This window comes from Filobasidium floriforme (genome assembly GCF_021052385.1).
Source record: "Filobasidium floriforme strain CBS 6241 chromosome Unknown HD553scaffold_6, whole genome shotgun sequence".
Taxonomy (NCBI): domain Eukaryota; kingdom Fungi; phylum Basidiomycota; class Tremellomycetes; order Filobasidiales; family Filobasidiaceae; genus Filobasidium; species Filobasidium floriforme.
Window position 1 is genome coordinate 517,145 of NW_025763627.1, and position 11,698 is coordinate 528,842.

General features: G+C 52.4%; 5 protein-coding genes across 5 annotated transcripts; 3 read left to right on the forward strand and 2 right to left on the reverse strand.

Annotated features, from left to right (window-relative positions):
- The first annotated feature begins 80 nt into the window (after positions 1 to 80).
- Positions 81 to 1,683, forward strand: HD553DRAFT_307954 (uncharacterized protein). The gene is made up of 2 exons (XM_046179487.1): positions 81 to 242; positions 296 to 1,683. The coding sequence occupies exon 2, from the start codon at positions 354 to 356 to the stop codon at positions 1,491 to 1,493; it is 1,140 nt and encodes a 379-aa protein (XP_046038105.1). The 5' UTR covers positions 81 to 242; positions 296 to 353; the 3' UTR covers positions 1,494 to 1,683.
- A 113-nt stretch (positions 1,684 to 1,796) lies between these two features.
- On the reverse strand, positions 1,797 to 2,955 carry HD553DRAFT_334417 (uncharacterized protein; the record flags this gene model as incomplete). Its single annotated transcript, XM_046182143.1, has 4 exons — positions 1,797 to 2,229; positions 2,307 to 2,318; positions 2,385 to 2,405; positions 2,618 to 2,955. The coding sequence occupies 4 exons, from the start codon at positions 2,953 to 2,955 to the stop codon at positions 1,797 to 1,799; spliced, it is 804 nt and encodes a 267-aa protein (XP_046038106.1).
- A 940-nt stretch (positions 2,956 to 3,895) lies between these two features.
- HD553DRAFT_307957 (putative glutamine synthetase) lies at positions 3,896 to 5,977 on the forward strand. Its single transcript, XM_046179488.1, has 8 exons — positions 3,896 to 4,084; positions 4,160 to 4,262; positions 4,341 to 4,611; positions 4,687 to 4,762; positions 4,831 to 4,929; positions 4,996 to 5,150; positions 5,225 to 5,411; positions 5,478 to 5,977. Exons 1-8 carry the CDS (start codon positions 4,009 to 4,011, stop codon positions 5,957 to 5,959), a joined length of 1,449 nt encoding a protein of 482 aa, XP_046038107.1. The 5' UTR covers positions 3,896 to 4,008; the 3' UTR covers positions 5,960 to 5,977.
- HD553DRAFT_307962 (putative methionine aminopeptidase) lies at positions 5,978 to 8,375 on the reverse strand. The gene is made up of 14 exons (XM_046179489.1): positions 8,055 to 8,375; positions 7,919 to 7,972; positions 7,700 to 7,779; positions 7,510 to 7,632; positions 7,351 to 7,442; positions 7,122 to 7,273; positions 7,040 to 7,064; positions 6,951 to 6,975; positions 6,848 to 6,883; positions 6,765 to 6,773; positions 6,479 to 6,696; positions 6,287 to 6,414; positions 6,168 to 6,227; positions 5,978 to 6,100 (listed from the first exon to the last, which is right to left on the reverse strand). Exons 1-14 carry the CDS (start codon positions 8,117 to 8,119, stop codon positions 6,016 to 6,018), a joined length of 1,152 nt encoding a protein of 383 aa, XP_046038108.1. The 5' UTR covers positions 8,120 to 8,375; the 3' UTR covers positions 5,978 to 6,015.
- Positions 8,376 to 8,721: 346 nt separating this feature from the next.
- Positions 8,722 to 11,689, forward strand: HD553DRAFT_322857 (uncharacterized protein; the record flags this gene model as incomplete). Its single annotated transcript, XM_046181342.1, has 14 exons — positions 8,722 to 9,081; positions 9,141 to 9,374; positions 9,435 to 9,561; positions 9,636 to 9,852; positions 9,918 to 9,974; positions 10,033 to 10,054; positions 10,112 to 10,170; positions 10,234 to 10,393; positions 10,452 to 10,665; positions 10,731 to 10,860; positions 10,941 to 11,096; positions 11,165 to 11,180; positions 11,240 to 11,297; positions 11,361 to 11,689. The coding sequence occupies 14 exons, from the start codon at positions 8,722 to 8,724 to the stop codon at positions 11,687 to 11,689; spliced, it is 2,139 nt and encodes a 712-aa protein (XP_046038109.1).
- Positions 11,690 to 11,698: the final 9 nt, after the last annotated feature.

The following is an 11,698-nucleotide window of genomic DNA, read 5'->3' on the forward strand; positions in this document are numbered from 1 at the left end:
CCTTCTCTTCTTCTTTCCTGGCGCGAGGGGGGGATACCAAACTTTGCTTGCGCGCGCACTCTTTCCTCATCTTTGGGTCCCCTGGATCCGTCCCAGTTCAATTCGCGACGCTCTCGGTGAGACGTTTTCTTCTCGGTTCAAACCAGCAGTCAACAGCTCCTATCTACCTCTCGAATTATCCAGCTCTTGACGGGTCAGATCTCTTTATTCGAGTCGAACTACACCGCTGTTCAACAGAATAGGTAGGTTTGACTGACCGTCTCTTTCCTGCAAACTACGTCGAACTGAAAATCAGCCTATCTCGTCCTCTTTTGTCTTCCACTACGATCCGGACCACCCAACCCCCCTCGCCGATGTCAGAACTCCTAGCCAAGATGTCGAAACAGTCCTTCCTCATGGCCCTTGTCCTGGTCGGGATGGCCACCCTCATGGTCCAGAACCACTTCCACTCCCGCCAACTCGCCGTCGTCACCGAGGTCGGCTTGCAGTCAGCCCAAGCACGAGACTTGCAGTCGCAGTCCCAGCTCTCGGTTACGGCCCCGACGAAACCGCGAACCAAGCGTAAACTGCAGATCATCAAGGCCGGTGGGATCCCCAAGGAGGGACTTGGATCGAGTCTCGGTTTCATCACCGCCACGGCCAACATTGCCAACCTGCTCGATGCCGAGCTAATCATCACCCAGACGGCCGAGATGATGGGTTACCGAGTGAGCGACATCCTCAACAAGGGGTTGTCGCTCGAGGGGAACGGAAGGGTCTGTGATATCATGGAAATCCTGTTGGAGGACCCTGGTACCGGAACCTTCCAGGGCCGAATGGACCGTGCCCAGGGCATCCTGGACAAGACGTACGAGCGGGCCATCAAAAAGTGCACGACCGTCCCTACCGAGATCCTCTTGAGCGACTACGCCATGAGGGAGATCAACCGATGCGACACCATCATCATCAACGACTTTCGAACCATTTCCCGAGGCTGGACCAAGTGTTCCATGGCTTGGTGGAAAGGCGCTATCGACCAGTACAGCCCGCCCGCCGAGGGCAACGACGTCGCCATTCACTTCCGATGGGGTGACATGTACCACAAGGCGTTGACGGAGAAGAAGTGGATGATGGAGATGGACAAGGTCGCCAAGGTCGTCGAGATCATCCGGGCGGAAAAGCCCAATGTGGTCGTCAACGTCTTCATGAAAAAGTCCAAGGAGAATGAGAGCGAGAACAGGATGAGGGAGATCCTTTCGCCTCTCAAGGCCCCGTTCAACATTATCGAGGCCGAGACGGACGTCGAGGAACTCTCGATGATGGCCAAGGCCGAGTACCTGATTATCAACTCTGGATCCTACTCGACCGGTGCTGCAGCGACCGGTGCGGCAAGGGTCGTCGTCTTCAACGGAGGTGGTGCTCACCACACCCTTGGAGCCATGAACTTGACCAACCTGTTCAACTACCAAGAGCTCGACGAGGGCAAGTTGAGGGCCGCCGTCAAGGGCAACTAGAGCGGCGGCCAAGTTGTAGGCGAATCGAAGCTGAGGTTAGGGCCCGAGGGAGAGTAGAACAGGAATGTGGGAAGGGAGCAGGAATGTTCGGATGTCACGGATGTATTTGTCCCAATTTTGTCATGCGGGCTTTGAGGATCATGCAATAGATTATATAGAACGTTTGATTGCTATACATATCGTTTCGAAGGATCAACAAGAGGCATGGGATAGGGGCTTCTACTGAACGGTCGCGGTAGACGTTGGGCGATCTCGTGAGGCCGCACTTTCGGCATTCTCAGCGGGATGCGCAAATGATCCGGGCTAAGACGGGACTAAGAACTGGCAAAATTCGGACTCATCGTCGGATGAATCAGAATCGTCTTCGTCGCCAGACTCATGGGTCGTATTGATCACCCTCCAAGGTCCACCGCCATATTCGAGCGGCTCTGCGAGTATGGCTCTCCAATCGCCAAATCGCCCGAGGTTCTCTCGAAACTCTCTGTTGCGAAGATCGGCTACCTTTTGAGCTTCGCCTTGCGTCCTGTAAGGACCGTTGGGCTCCGGTGGGGCAAGGCAGAGAACCGATTTAGATGGCCTTCTCCTGATTGCCGGTTCAGGAGGTCTAGCCAGGTGGCTCAGGTATTTGCCAGGCACTCGAATTCTGAGTTTCACACCTCTTTTCCGCTCGAGGGCTGAATGTTTGGTTTGTATCTGTGGTGAGTCCGGAGATTCGGAGCTGCTCGAGCTGCTCGTACTGATGCATAGAAGCACGACTATCTGTAAGCTGATGATACAGGATCGGAACAAAGGAAACGACTGGTTGATATTCACTGATACCGGAAGCTGACCAAAGGCATCAGTGAGACAAAGGAAGTTGGGTCGTCTCGCCGTACGACAAGTTGTCCTTACCGGTCAAGCACACTCCAGGTACTGTGTGGCTACAACCACACAGAGGGGGGATAGGCAGGTCACGGATTGGTAAGATATTGTTCTATATTCATACGCTATGGGGTACAGCAACTCGATTTCATCCTTGGTTCTATATCAAACTTCTCTTGATGAACCTGTGATTGCCCTACGAACGTAACCGGACTGCGGGCATATCCGGGCAGGGGTAGCGTTCTGTTGACGATTAATTTCACCATTCATCTCCGGGTTCTGCCCTCGAGTAATCAGGAATGGTGAGCTCCATCGCCTCGTTAAAAGAATTCGGTACCCCAGCCTCGTCTCCGGACGTGAGTTCTGAGTCCGCAGTCTCTACAGGCTTGTGGTCTCCTGTCATGCTGACAACCGCCATGAGGCTCGCATCAACCGGGGTCGTCCGAGCATCACCAGTGAGAACGGACGATCCTCCCGTCTTCAGGGATTCGTCCTCCGACCCAACTGCGTCATCGACTGTCACGTCGTTGTCGAGCGGATCAGAGGGTGGAAGCTCTATGATCTGGTAGCGTCTACCGCCACCTGGGTCGTTCTTGTGCATGACGTCCCATCTTCTTCTCTTGTCTCTCGGTTTTTGGGTACTCGCATCCTGCTTACGCGCTGTTCCGTCCCATCACCAGACGTGACACGCTGTCGTTTAGGCGATGAAGCTGGCACATCAGATGTTTGCATTTCCGAATGCATATCGCCACACTGGCCCAAGACGCCCCTTGAGCGTTTTCTGTTTTGTCTTTGTCTGGTCATTGAGGGCTTTCGTATTTTGTTTGGCGTGCCAGGTAACAAGGCAAATCAGGCTTCAAGGTGGAAAAGTCTGTAGTGAGACGATCGGTATTTATCCTCATTAGCCATACTCGGACACAAAGGAAGACATCGATCAGCTCTAAGCATGTCGACGAGCGCGGAATCTTTAATATCAAAAGGGGGTCACCACCCTCCCCCTTCTGCACCGGTTCCGATATCGCCATCGCTTCAAAGTGATGACCCTTACCGCTTCTGTCCGCCTGATACTTGCCAGCACTACTTCGCATTCCTTTGATTTAGCTTCTTCTCCTCATCTCGCCGTTGGGTCATCTCCTGGTAAGGGGCGTAGACAGCAGTGCAGATTCAAACTGTGTTGATGAATTTGTGTGCGAGTATCCGCTTCATCATGCGACCATCAAAGAGGATCGTGCTGGCCCTGGACTGATTTGTTCCGCGAAACATCCTCATCGGCCTGTCAGGGCACTGTAGGTACGTCTACTCAAACATGTGAATGTTATCGATCATATAGAGCTCCGAGCAAATATGATCATGCACACCGAACCATCATCGTTATCGCCCACGCAAACGAGGCTTTTGATATCCTACAAGCGCTCGGTTACAGACTCTCGTTTCGTGACATATTTGCTTCCGCAACCGGGGAGGGAGGCTCGCTCGTCATCGGTTCACAACGCCGGGACACAGACACAGAGATAGCGAGAACACACTCTCACATGTCATATCGACCTACATCCACATCCATCCATATCCTCAACCTTCTACTCCTCCCCTACTCAGAACCCGGACTCCTAGCTCATAATCAGAAATACCACGAGACTCATTCCCGCCTATCATAATGTCGGAAGGAAAGAAGATCACCTACGCCGACTTGGCAGAGCTCTTGAAAGATGACAACAAGGTCAAGGTCGGAGGCAAGTCCAGTTTTCGTTATCGCAAGGCTTGATTCACTGTACTCACCGTCGTGTCGTTATGCTTCATGTTTCCAGGTGTGGATGTCGACGGCGTGATTCGAGGGAAATACGTGTCCAAGAAGAAGTTTATGAGCTCGGCCAAACCCGATGCCGACTTTGGATTCTGCTCGGTCGTCTTGTGAGCGAGATCATCGGCACGCGAACCTCCTCATCGAGTTGATACTCATTGAATAACCTGAATGCCTGATATACCTAGCGGCTGGGATATTCACGACACTCCCTACTTTAAAGAACTCTCCATCTCGAATCGGGCCAACGGGTACCAAGACATCGTCGCCAAGATCGACCTTTCCACATACCGTCGTCTTCCCTGGGAGAACAACGTGCCCTTCTTCCTGATATCATTCTCTCATCCCGAGGATGGAAAGCCGCTTATCGCATGTGCGAGGAGTATCCTGAACGAGGTGGTCGGGCGGTTCGAGAAGGGGGAGCAGAAGCTGGAATGTCTTGCCGGGGCAGAGTTTGAGGTGAGCAGCGTCTCGCTCGAACCCGCTGATCGATATCAGGAGGCTAATGCACCGGTATACTCGTCTTCATTGTAGTACTTCCAATTCTCCGAGACTGCTCACTCGGTAGTCGAGAAGGGGCATGTCAACCTGAACGCACTGACTCCCGGTAGTAAGTCGATCTGTTCGAGCGCAATCCCGGTTTAACTCAGTTGTTGACCATCGCCTGCTCTCTCGCAGTGCACGGGTACTCGATGTTGCGGACGACCATGAACAAGGACTATTTCCTCGAGCTGTTCGACGCCTCTGAAGCCTTCGGTGTCGAGATCGAAGGTCACCGTGAGTGCAATCCGCGTCATCATGTGATGCGCCCGACTTACCCCTACTCCTACCTAATGCTCGTAGACACCGAAACTGGACCAGGAGTGTATGAAACCGCTTTGGCCTATACCGAAGCGAGGAGGATGGCCGATAACGCGGTGCTGTTCAAATTGCTCGCCAAGAGTGTGGGAATTAAGTACGGAATCATGCCGACTTTTATGGCAAAACCTTGGGCGGATGTGAGTATGCTCTCCTTCTTGGCCATCTCCACTGCGTCATACTGATCGTCAAACCCTCGACACTTCTTGATCAGCTGCCGGGATGCTCTGGCCACATTCACGTATCCCTTAAGGACCCCAAGACGGGCAAGAACGTCTTTGCCATCACCGAGGAAGAGGCCAAGGCGGGCGGGCGGAAAGATGCGCTGTTTGAAGATACCAAGTACCTCTCCCAGATCGGAGAGTGGTTCTTGGCCGGGATCATGACCGGTCTGCCTGACAGTAAGCGGCTTTACGATCACAACTCGGCCTACTTGGGTAGCTGAATGTATTGTGCATTCTGCTCAGTCATGCCCCTACTTTGCCCTACGATCAACTCGTACAAGCGACTCGTTGGAGGAGAGGCCTTCTATGCACCCAACCTATGTTCTTATGGGTACGACTCTCGAGTGGCTTCGGTCCGAATCTTGGCTCCTCCAGGTGCTCCCAGTTACGCGACGAGGTTCGAAGTCCGAGTACCTGGTGCGGACATGAACGCCCCTCTGGCCTTTGCTGCCATCTTTGCTCTGGGCCACTACGGAATTCAAAACAAGCTCAAACTGCCATATGGTCCGATCGGGGCACCGGGAGTGACCAGGGAGAACTTGCCCAAGTTGCCTACTTCCCTCGAGACCGCAACTGAGAGGTTCATGGCAAAGGACAGCATCGCCAGAAAGGTATTCAGCGATGGCACGGTCGATCATATTGGAGGAACCAGGCTCCACGAGGTCGACGTTTTCAAGCAGACCGTAACGGATTGGGAGATGAAGCGGTACATGGAGCTGATCTAAGCGGAGTAACGGGCGGGACTCTGTTGCATGTATATCCTCTAATCGCATACAATGCCTCAAGCCTTAACAGGGTCGACGATGCGTCCATCCTTGATCACAGATCCTGGCCTCGTCAGGACTTCGGCGCCAGTCTCGGTGATTCTAGAACAACAACACATGCATTTAGCTCAGAGGAACGGTTTGCTATAATGTCAAGCTCGGACCTTACAGGATGGTCTCTTCAAATTGAGCACTCTTCTTGCCGTCTTTTGTCACGGCAGTCCAGTTGCTGTAGACGGTACTTGCATCAGACGACGCGGTATGTCAGAATCGTCTCGCCTGACTCACTCTCTCCAGTGGTCAAGGGATGCGACACCACCGTTGATCATGGGCTCGATGGTGAAGATCTGACCAGCCTCCATCTTACCCGGGGTCTTTGATCCTCCATAATGCACTGGGTAAGGTGCGCAGTGAAACTTCGCAGGGAAGACACAAGAATATCAGCTACATGCCTTTTTCAAGCTCGTCCTCGAGGCTTACGAGCTGGTTGATGCCGTGAGCGGTATATTGTCGGACGATACCATAGCCCTTGGGCTTGACGATCGATTCGATCTTGTTTCCAATATCCCTGTACAGCACACCGGGCTTGCACATGGCAATTGCGCTCTCGGTAGCCTCTTTTGTGGTGGCAATAAGGGTCGCATCTTCCTCGCTCACCTGCCCGACTGGGTAGGTTGCGTTCACGTCTCCATGGAAACCTGCAAGTTGTGATCGAGTTTAGTTGACTGAACCTTCTGTCTCTTCTCATTTTGACGATTGTGCTTACCTCCGTGATCTACAGTCAGACGTTCGAATACAGACAAGCGATAAGTTTAGGGACGGAGTCCACGGCGAACGGTCGTAACTCACAAAGCGATACGTCCAGATTTACGATGTCTCCTTCGACTATTGGTTGATCATAAGAATCCGATCAGCGGGACTGAGTACAATCGGACAGGACGCAGAGACGTACCTAGAGGCCTTTGGTCAGGGATACCCTATATTGAAGAGAAACAGATGTGAGCGCCTTGAGTGACGAATAGTAAAACGGCAGGCACTTACGTGGCAGATCACTTCATTTACTGAGCTGTGAGGCAAGTCGGATCAGCAAAGCCTATCTAGGATGTTTAGCCGGGAAGCTTACATGCAGACACTCTTGGGGAAACATCGGTAGTTCAATGGGCTCGGATAACTATCCCTTTTGATGCACTCTTCATGGCAGATGGCATCCAACTCGTCACTCGTCACACCAGGTCGAATATGAGCGGCTATGGCATCCAGAACTTCCCTAGTGAGCTATGGATCACACATCGAGGTCAGAGTTGCAGCCAAAGGGTAGCTGTACAAACGCAGAAGGAGATGTTTATGCTTACTCGGCAGACTTTTCGCATGGCCTCGATTTCGGTGCTATTCAAGACCCTGTTTCGGTGAGCGCCTCGGGCTTCGCTTATACACTCTCCTTGAGCTGCAAGATCAAGCGGAGCCGTTTCAATAATGGGTTCGAATGTTCTGGACTTGACAATAAACCTCACGGTGATCAGCATAGTCCGGTCGAACGATGTGAGGCGGTACCACGCGCGTAGCGCTCAGAGGGTACTTTGGTCGTGTAGGCCCCGTCCACTTGAATCCCGACATAGAGGTTGGTATTCCCTTGGCTGCAGGTGAAATTCGAGATTAGCTAGCTGCCAGGTGTTACCAAGCAAGAATAAGGAACAGACTGACCATCCACTCCTGAGCTGACGGCTGAAGCATTGGCAGCGGCCAGCGACTGCATAAAAGCGTGCACTTGCTTATGGGTGCCCTGTAGGTGTTACGATGTGATATACCCTTGAGCGTGATATCTCGAGCAAGGATTCCAATGTTTACGACGTACCCCTAATCAAGAGGGAGATGATTAGTCTGATGCCGCCCGCACGAAGAACGAGCTCCAAGTCATGCTCACAGTTCTTCTTGAAGCACTCCTGCTCGCAGAAGAAGGACCCAGGAATTCCGAGTCTGGTGAAAAAGGCGGCATGTCCATGAGCAAGGCGATAGAGAAGCCTTTAAAGGTCGGATGATCCATAAGCGATCCACCTACTTTTTACAAGTCGGGCATTCCAGCCGTGAAGCCTCCTTGTCTTTACAACCGATGCACTTGGTCATCTTGAGCCTCTATGTCTGGTGAAAGTACGTCGTCAAGGTGTGTCTAAATCGCCAGGCTATTGTCTTAGCTTGTCCATCGACTTTCACTGGTAGCTGATTGCGATTGACGATGATTTTGGGCAACTTCAGGCCGCATTTTCGAGGACGCCCGATCGGAAGCTTTCCGAAATGCCGGCATAGATTAGTCGGAAGTAATTATGGGCGGGTTGGACATGCATTCAGAAAGGCTTCGAGTCAGATTATCCAAGGAACATGATCATCTGTACACATGTATATCTCGGTCTACCAGCTACCAGCTACCAGCTACCAGCTACCAGCGACTACCAGCGGCTACCAGCCCCAGCAGGTTTGAATCGCTGTCTATGGCTCACGACCATCACCTCGTCGCACAGCCCCCGTTTACCTCGTCGCAGATCGCTCGTATATCTGATCCCGTTCACTACTATGGCCCTTCGCCGGTAGATTTCGAGCTGCGTATCTGTGCAAGACCCTTCTCCAAGTTCAGAAGTTCTTCCTTCGAACATATGAGACTGTACACCTGTAGACTCTTAGAAGGAAGCGCGATATAATATACACGTACGACAGCTTTGGCTGAGCCACTCATGGCGAGCCGGAGTGTTTCAGTTCGCAATGACGGAACCGACGGGGAAACAGATCCTCCTCCGATGGAAGCTTCGGCGAGCAGTACTGAATCACCTGAGCACAACACCGTCCTCGATGAGGATGAAGCACCGCATACGAAAGAGTCAGAGAATCGGAGAAGAACCTCGGATCTAGAGAAGAGAAGTCTAGAGCAAGAAGATGCGGACGATGTGTACAATCCGCTGGACAAACATCTTCCGCTGTTACTCCGCCCAGTGAAAGGGCGACACCCTGGAGGTGGCCAAGCGGGATGGATGCCGGACATGAACATGGCGTCAAGGTGGATGGGGATATTCTACGATGCAAGTCATCGAGAAGTTGTCTGTCTCCGCGATTTGAGAGACTCGGGCTGACTTTTATTGTCTCAAACCCTTGCCAGCTTGCGTTTGTAGCCACCCTGACGGCGTTCACCGAGATCCATTCGATCGGCGATTGGAAGACACTCCTAGACTTCTTTGGCTTCTTCGTCTTGCTCTGGTGGAGCTGGTTCGGGCAGGTCAACTATGACATCCACTTCGAGACTGAAGATCTCGTACACCGCTTTTTCAAGCTGGTGCAGATTTGCGGGCTAGGGTATCTTGCGGGAGCGACCGGAGGGTGGGATCTCGCCAAGGTGAGTGGTCTATCCTTCCGCAGGAAGACGAGGCGAATATTGAGGAACAGCGAATTTCAGATACGGCAAGATAAGGACGTGTTTGCAGATGACGCCGGAGATCGATACCAAGCGCATACCAGTTTTGTCACGGTAGCTTCCGCTTATGCCGGTTTGCGTGCGATTCTCATCGTACAATACATCATGGGTATGTGTAGATGATCGAGCATACTTTCCCACGACGAGCTGGCGGACGCTGATCAGCTCGGCTCGATGAAACAGTTTATTGCCTAGCCAGGAGACGCCACCAACCATACCTCAAGCGTACTTTTTTAACGCCGGTCCTCTATAACGCCGCCTCCTGCGTAGCGGTCATCCTTGCGGCAGCCCTCAACTCGCACTCGGACACGCTCGTGGCTGCCAAGATTGCCTGTCTATTCCTGTCCGTGGTGTTCGAGGCGGTCGGTATCCTGATCGCCGCCATCCAGGCTCGAGGCCTGTGAGTAACGGATCATGACCTCTATTTGAATCGAAGCCCAAACCGTTGTTACTTTGAACCCACAGGCAAGCGCAGAGCGCGCGATTGGCAGATAGGCTTGGGAATCTTACCCTAATCGTACTGTACGTGCAGCTGTCCGCCCTGAATGTCAGGCTGAGCTGACGGAAACGCCTGAAACAGGGGAGAAGGCTTCCTTGGAGTCGTACGTATTACTTGCGATTTTGGTCCAAGCTTGCTAATCCGATTTCCATCTCACCAGTTCAAAGGGTTCAACAGGGCCATCCTAGGATTCAGTAAAGACAACATCGACGTTTACATGTAAGCATGTTCGGCAAGCGTACGTGTTGATGTGCCGAGACTGACGTAGGCAGAATTTGCCAGTTCGGTTTTCTGTTGCATCGTGATCCTGTGCTGTCTCTACGACTTCTGCTTCACCGGGTTTCAGACGGAACTCCGCATGAGCAAAAGACGGCTGGCGGCTTGGGCTATCCTGCATTTCCCCTTGCACTTCAGTCTCTTTGCATTCCTTTCTGGCTTGACGGTTCGTCTTTCAAGCCATCATTGCATTCAGGCGGGCACTAATTAAAGATACCTGACAGAACGCTACAGTAGCTTCGGCGTTTATCGAGGGAGCCCTATATAGTCAAGCTAGTTTTCTGGTTCCTGCATCGGCAGCAATTGCGGGAAACTCCAGCCTCTTCCAGGACCTTATATCGGACCGAAACCTCATCTTGCAATTGTCGAGTCTCCAGCTCGTGCCACCGTATGCAGAAGAGTTGAGCATTCTGGACAACAGCACCGGACTGAATCTGGGTAAGTGATTGAGTCCTGGCTCGGCGGAGACCGACTAACCGATTTATTCGTCTCGACATGTGCAGGCGTACAGGTACGGCCACGGACGGAACGCGAGCCTAGCAAATCGCTAACAAAGTGTTCCGTCTATGCGCAAACCTCACTGTACAACAGGTGGCTAAATATGCTTCGCAAATTCTTGACAAGTCTGCGGATGTAAGTTTCCGGAGTACGGGATTGATGGAATGATCAGGCACTTATTCTAGCCTCCAGATATATATTCCGGGCGACAACAGCCAGGCGTTTGCGGACATCTACGCCCAGCTTCAGCTCATAAACACCACCGCAACTGACAATGAGACCCTGTCAGACCAGCGAGCCACGTTGGCGAACGAGCTGTACTTCAGGCTGTGGACCACTGTGGTAACACAGCAATACGACGGCATTGGCTGGTGAGCAGGCGAAGATTCAGTTTCATGCCCCTTCCAACGGCTGATCGCGATGTACTTCTTAACGACAGGATTTTCCCTTCAGCGGTAAATATCGTTGCAGAATCTACGTGCCAAAATCCAGATCTTGATTCTTTGCTCTGTAGGGGTTGGCCTTAATGCTGATATCAGTCAGGAATATAACGCATTGTCATTGGCGTCCCGGTGAGCAGGAATCCATCCCGCTTGGCAGCCTCTCTTGACTGAAGTATGACCTCGTGAGGTTAGGGACAACCCTGAAGCTGCTCGAGTACTCGCAACTCGCTGTGGGATTTGCTCTGGGCCTACTGGGTCTACTCAATATCGGAAAGAGCACCGTGGACTTCTCAGACAATGTCGACGGCAATTTCGATCGCGTCTCGCCTATCTACGTGTTGATCTCGTACGACTGGTTGATTCCCACTGTGGCTATCGTCTACTTTTTGCTCCTGGTCGCGCACAAGGTTCGACATAGCCGAGTGCAGGTGGCGGTGCGAAGATTTCGGCTGATCATCTGTCCCGGTTCACAGGTCATATTGGGACTACATAAGAGACGGGTGCAGAGAAGGGCCGGATAGACCGTTCCT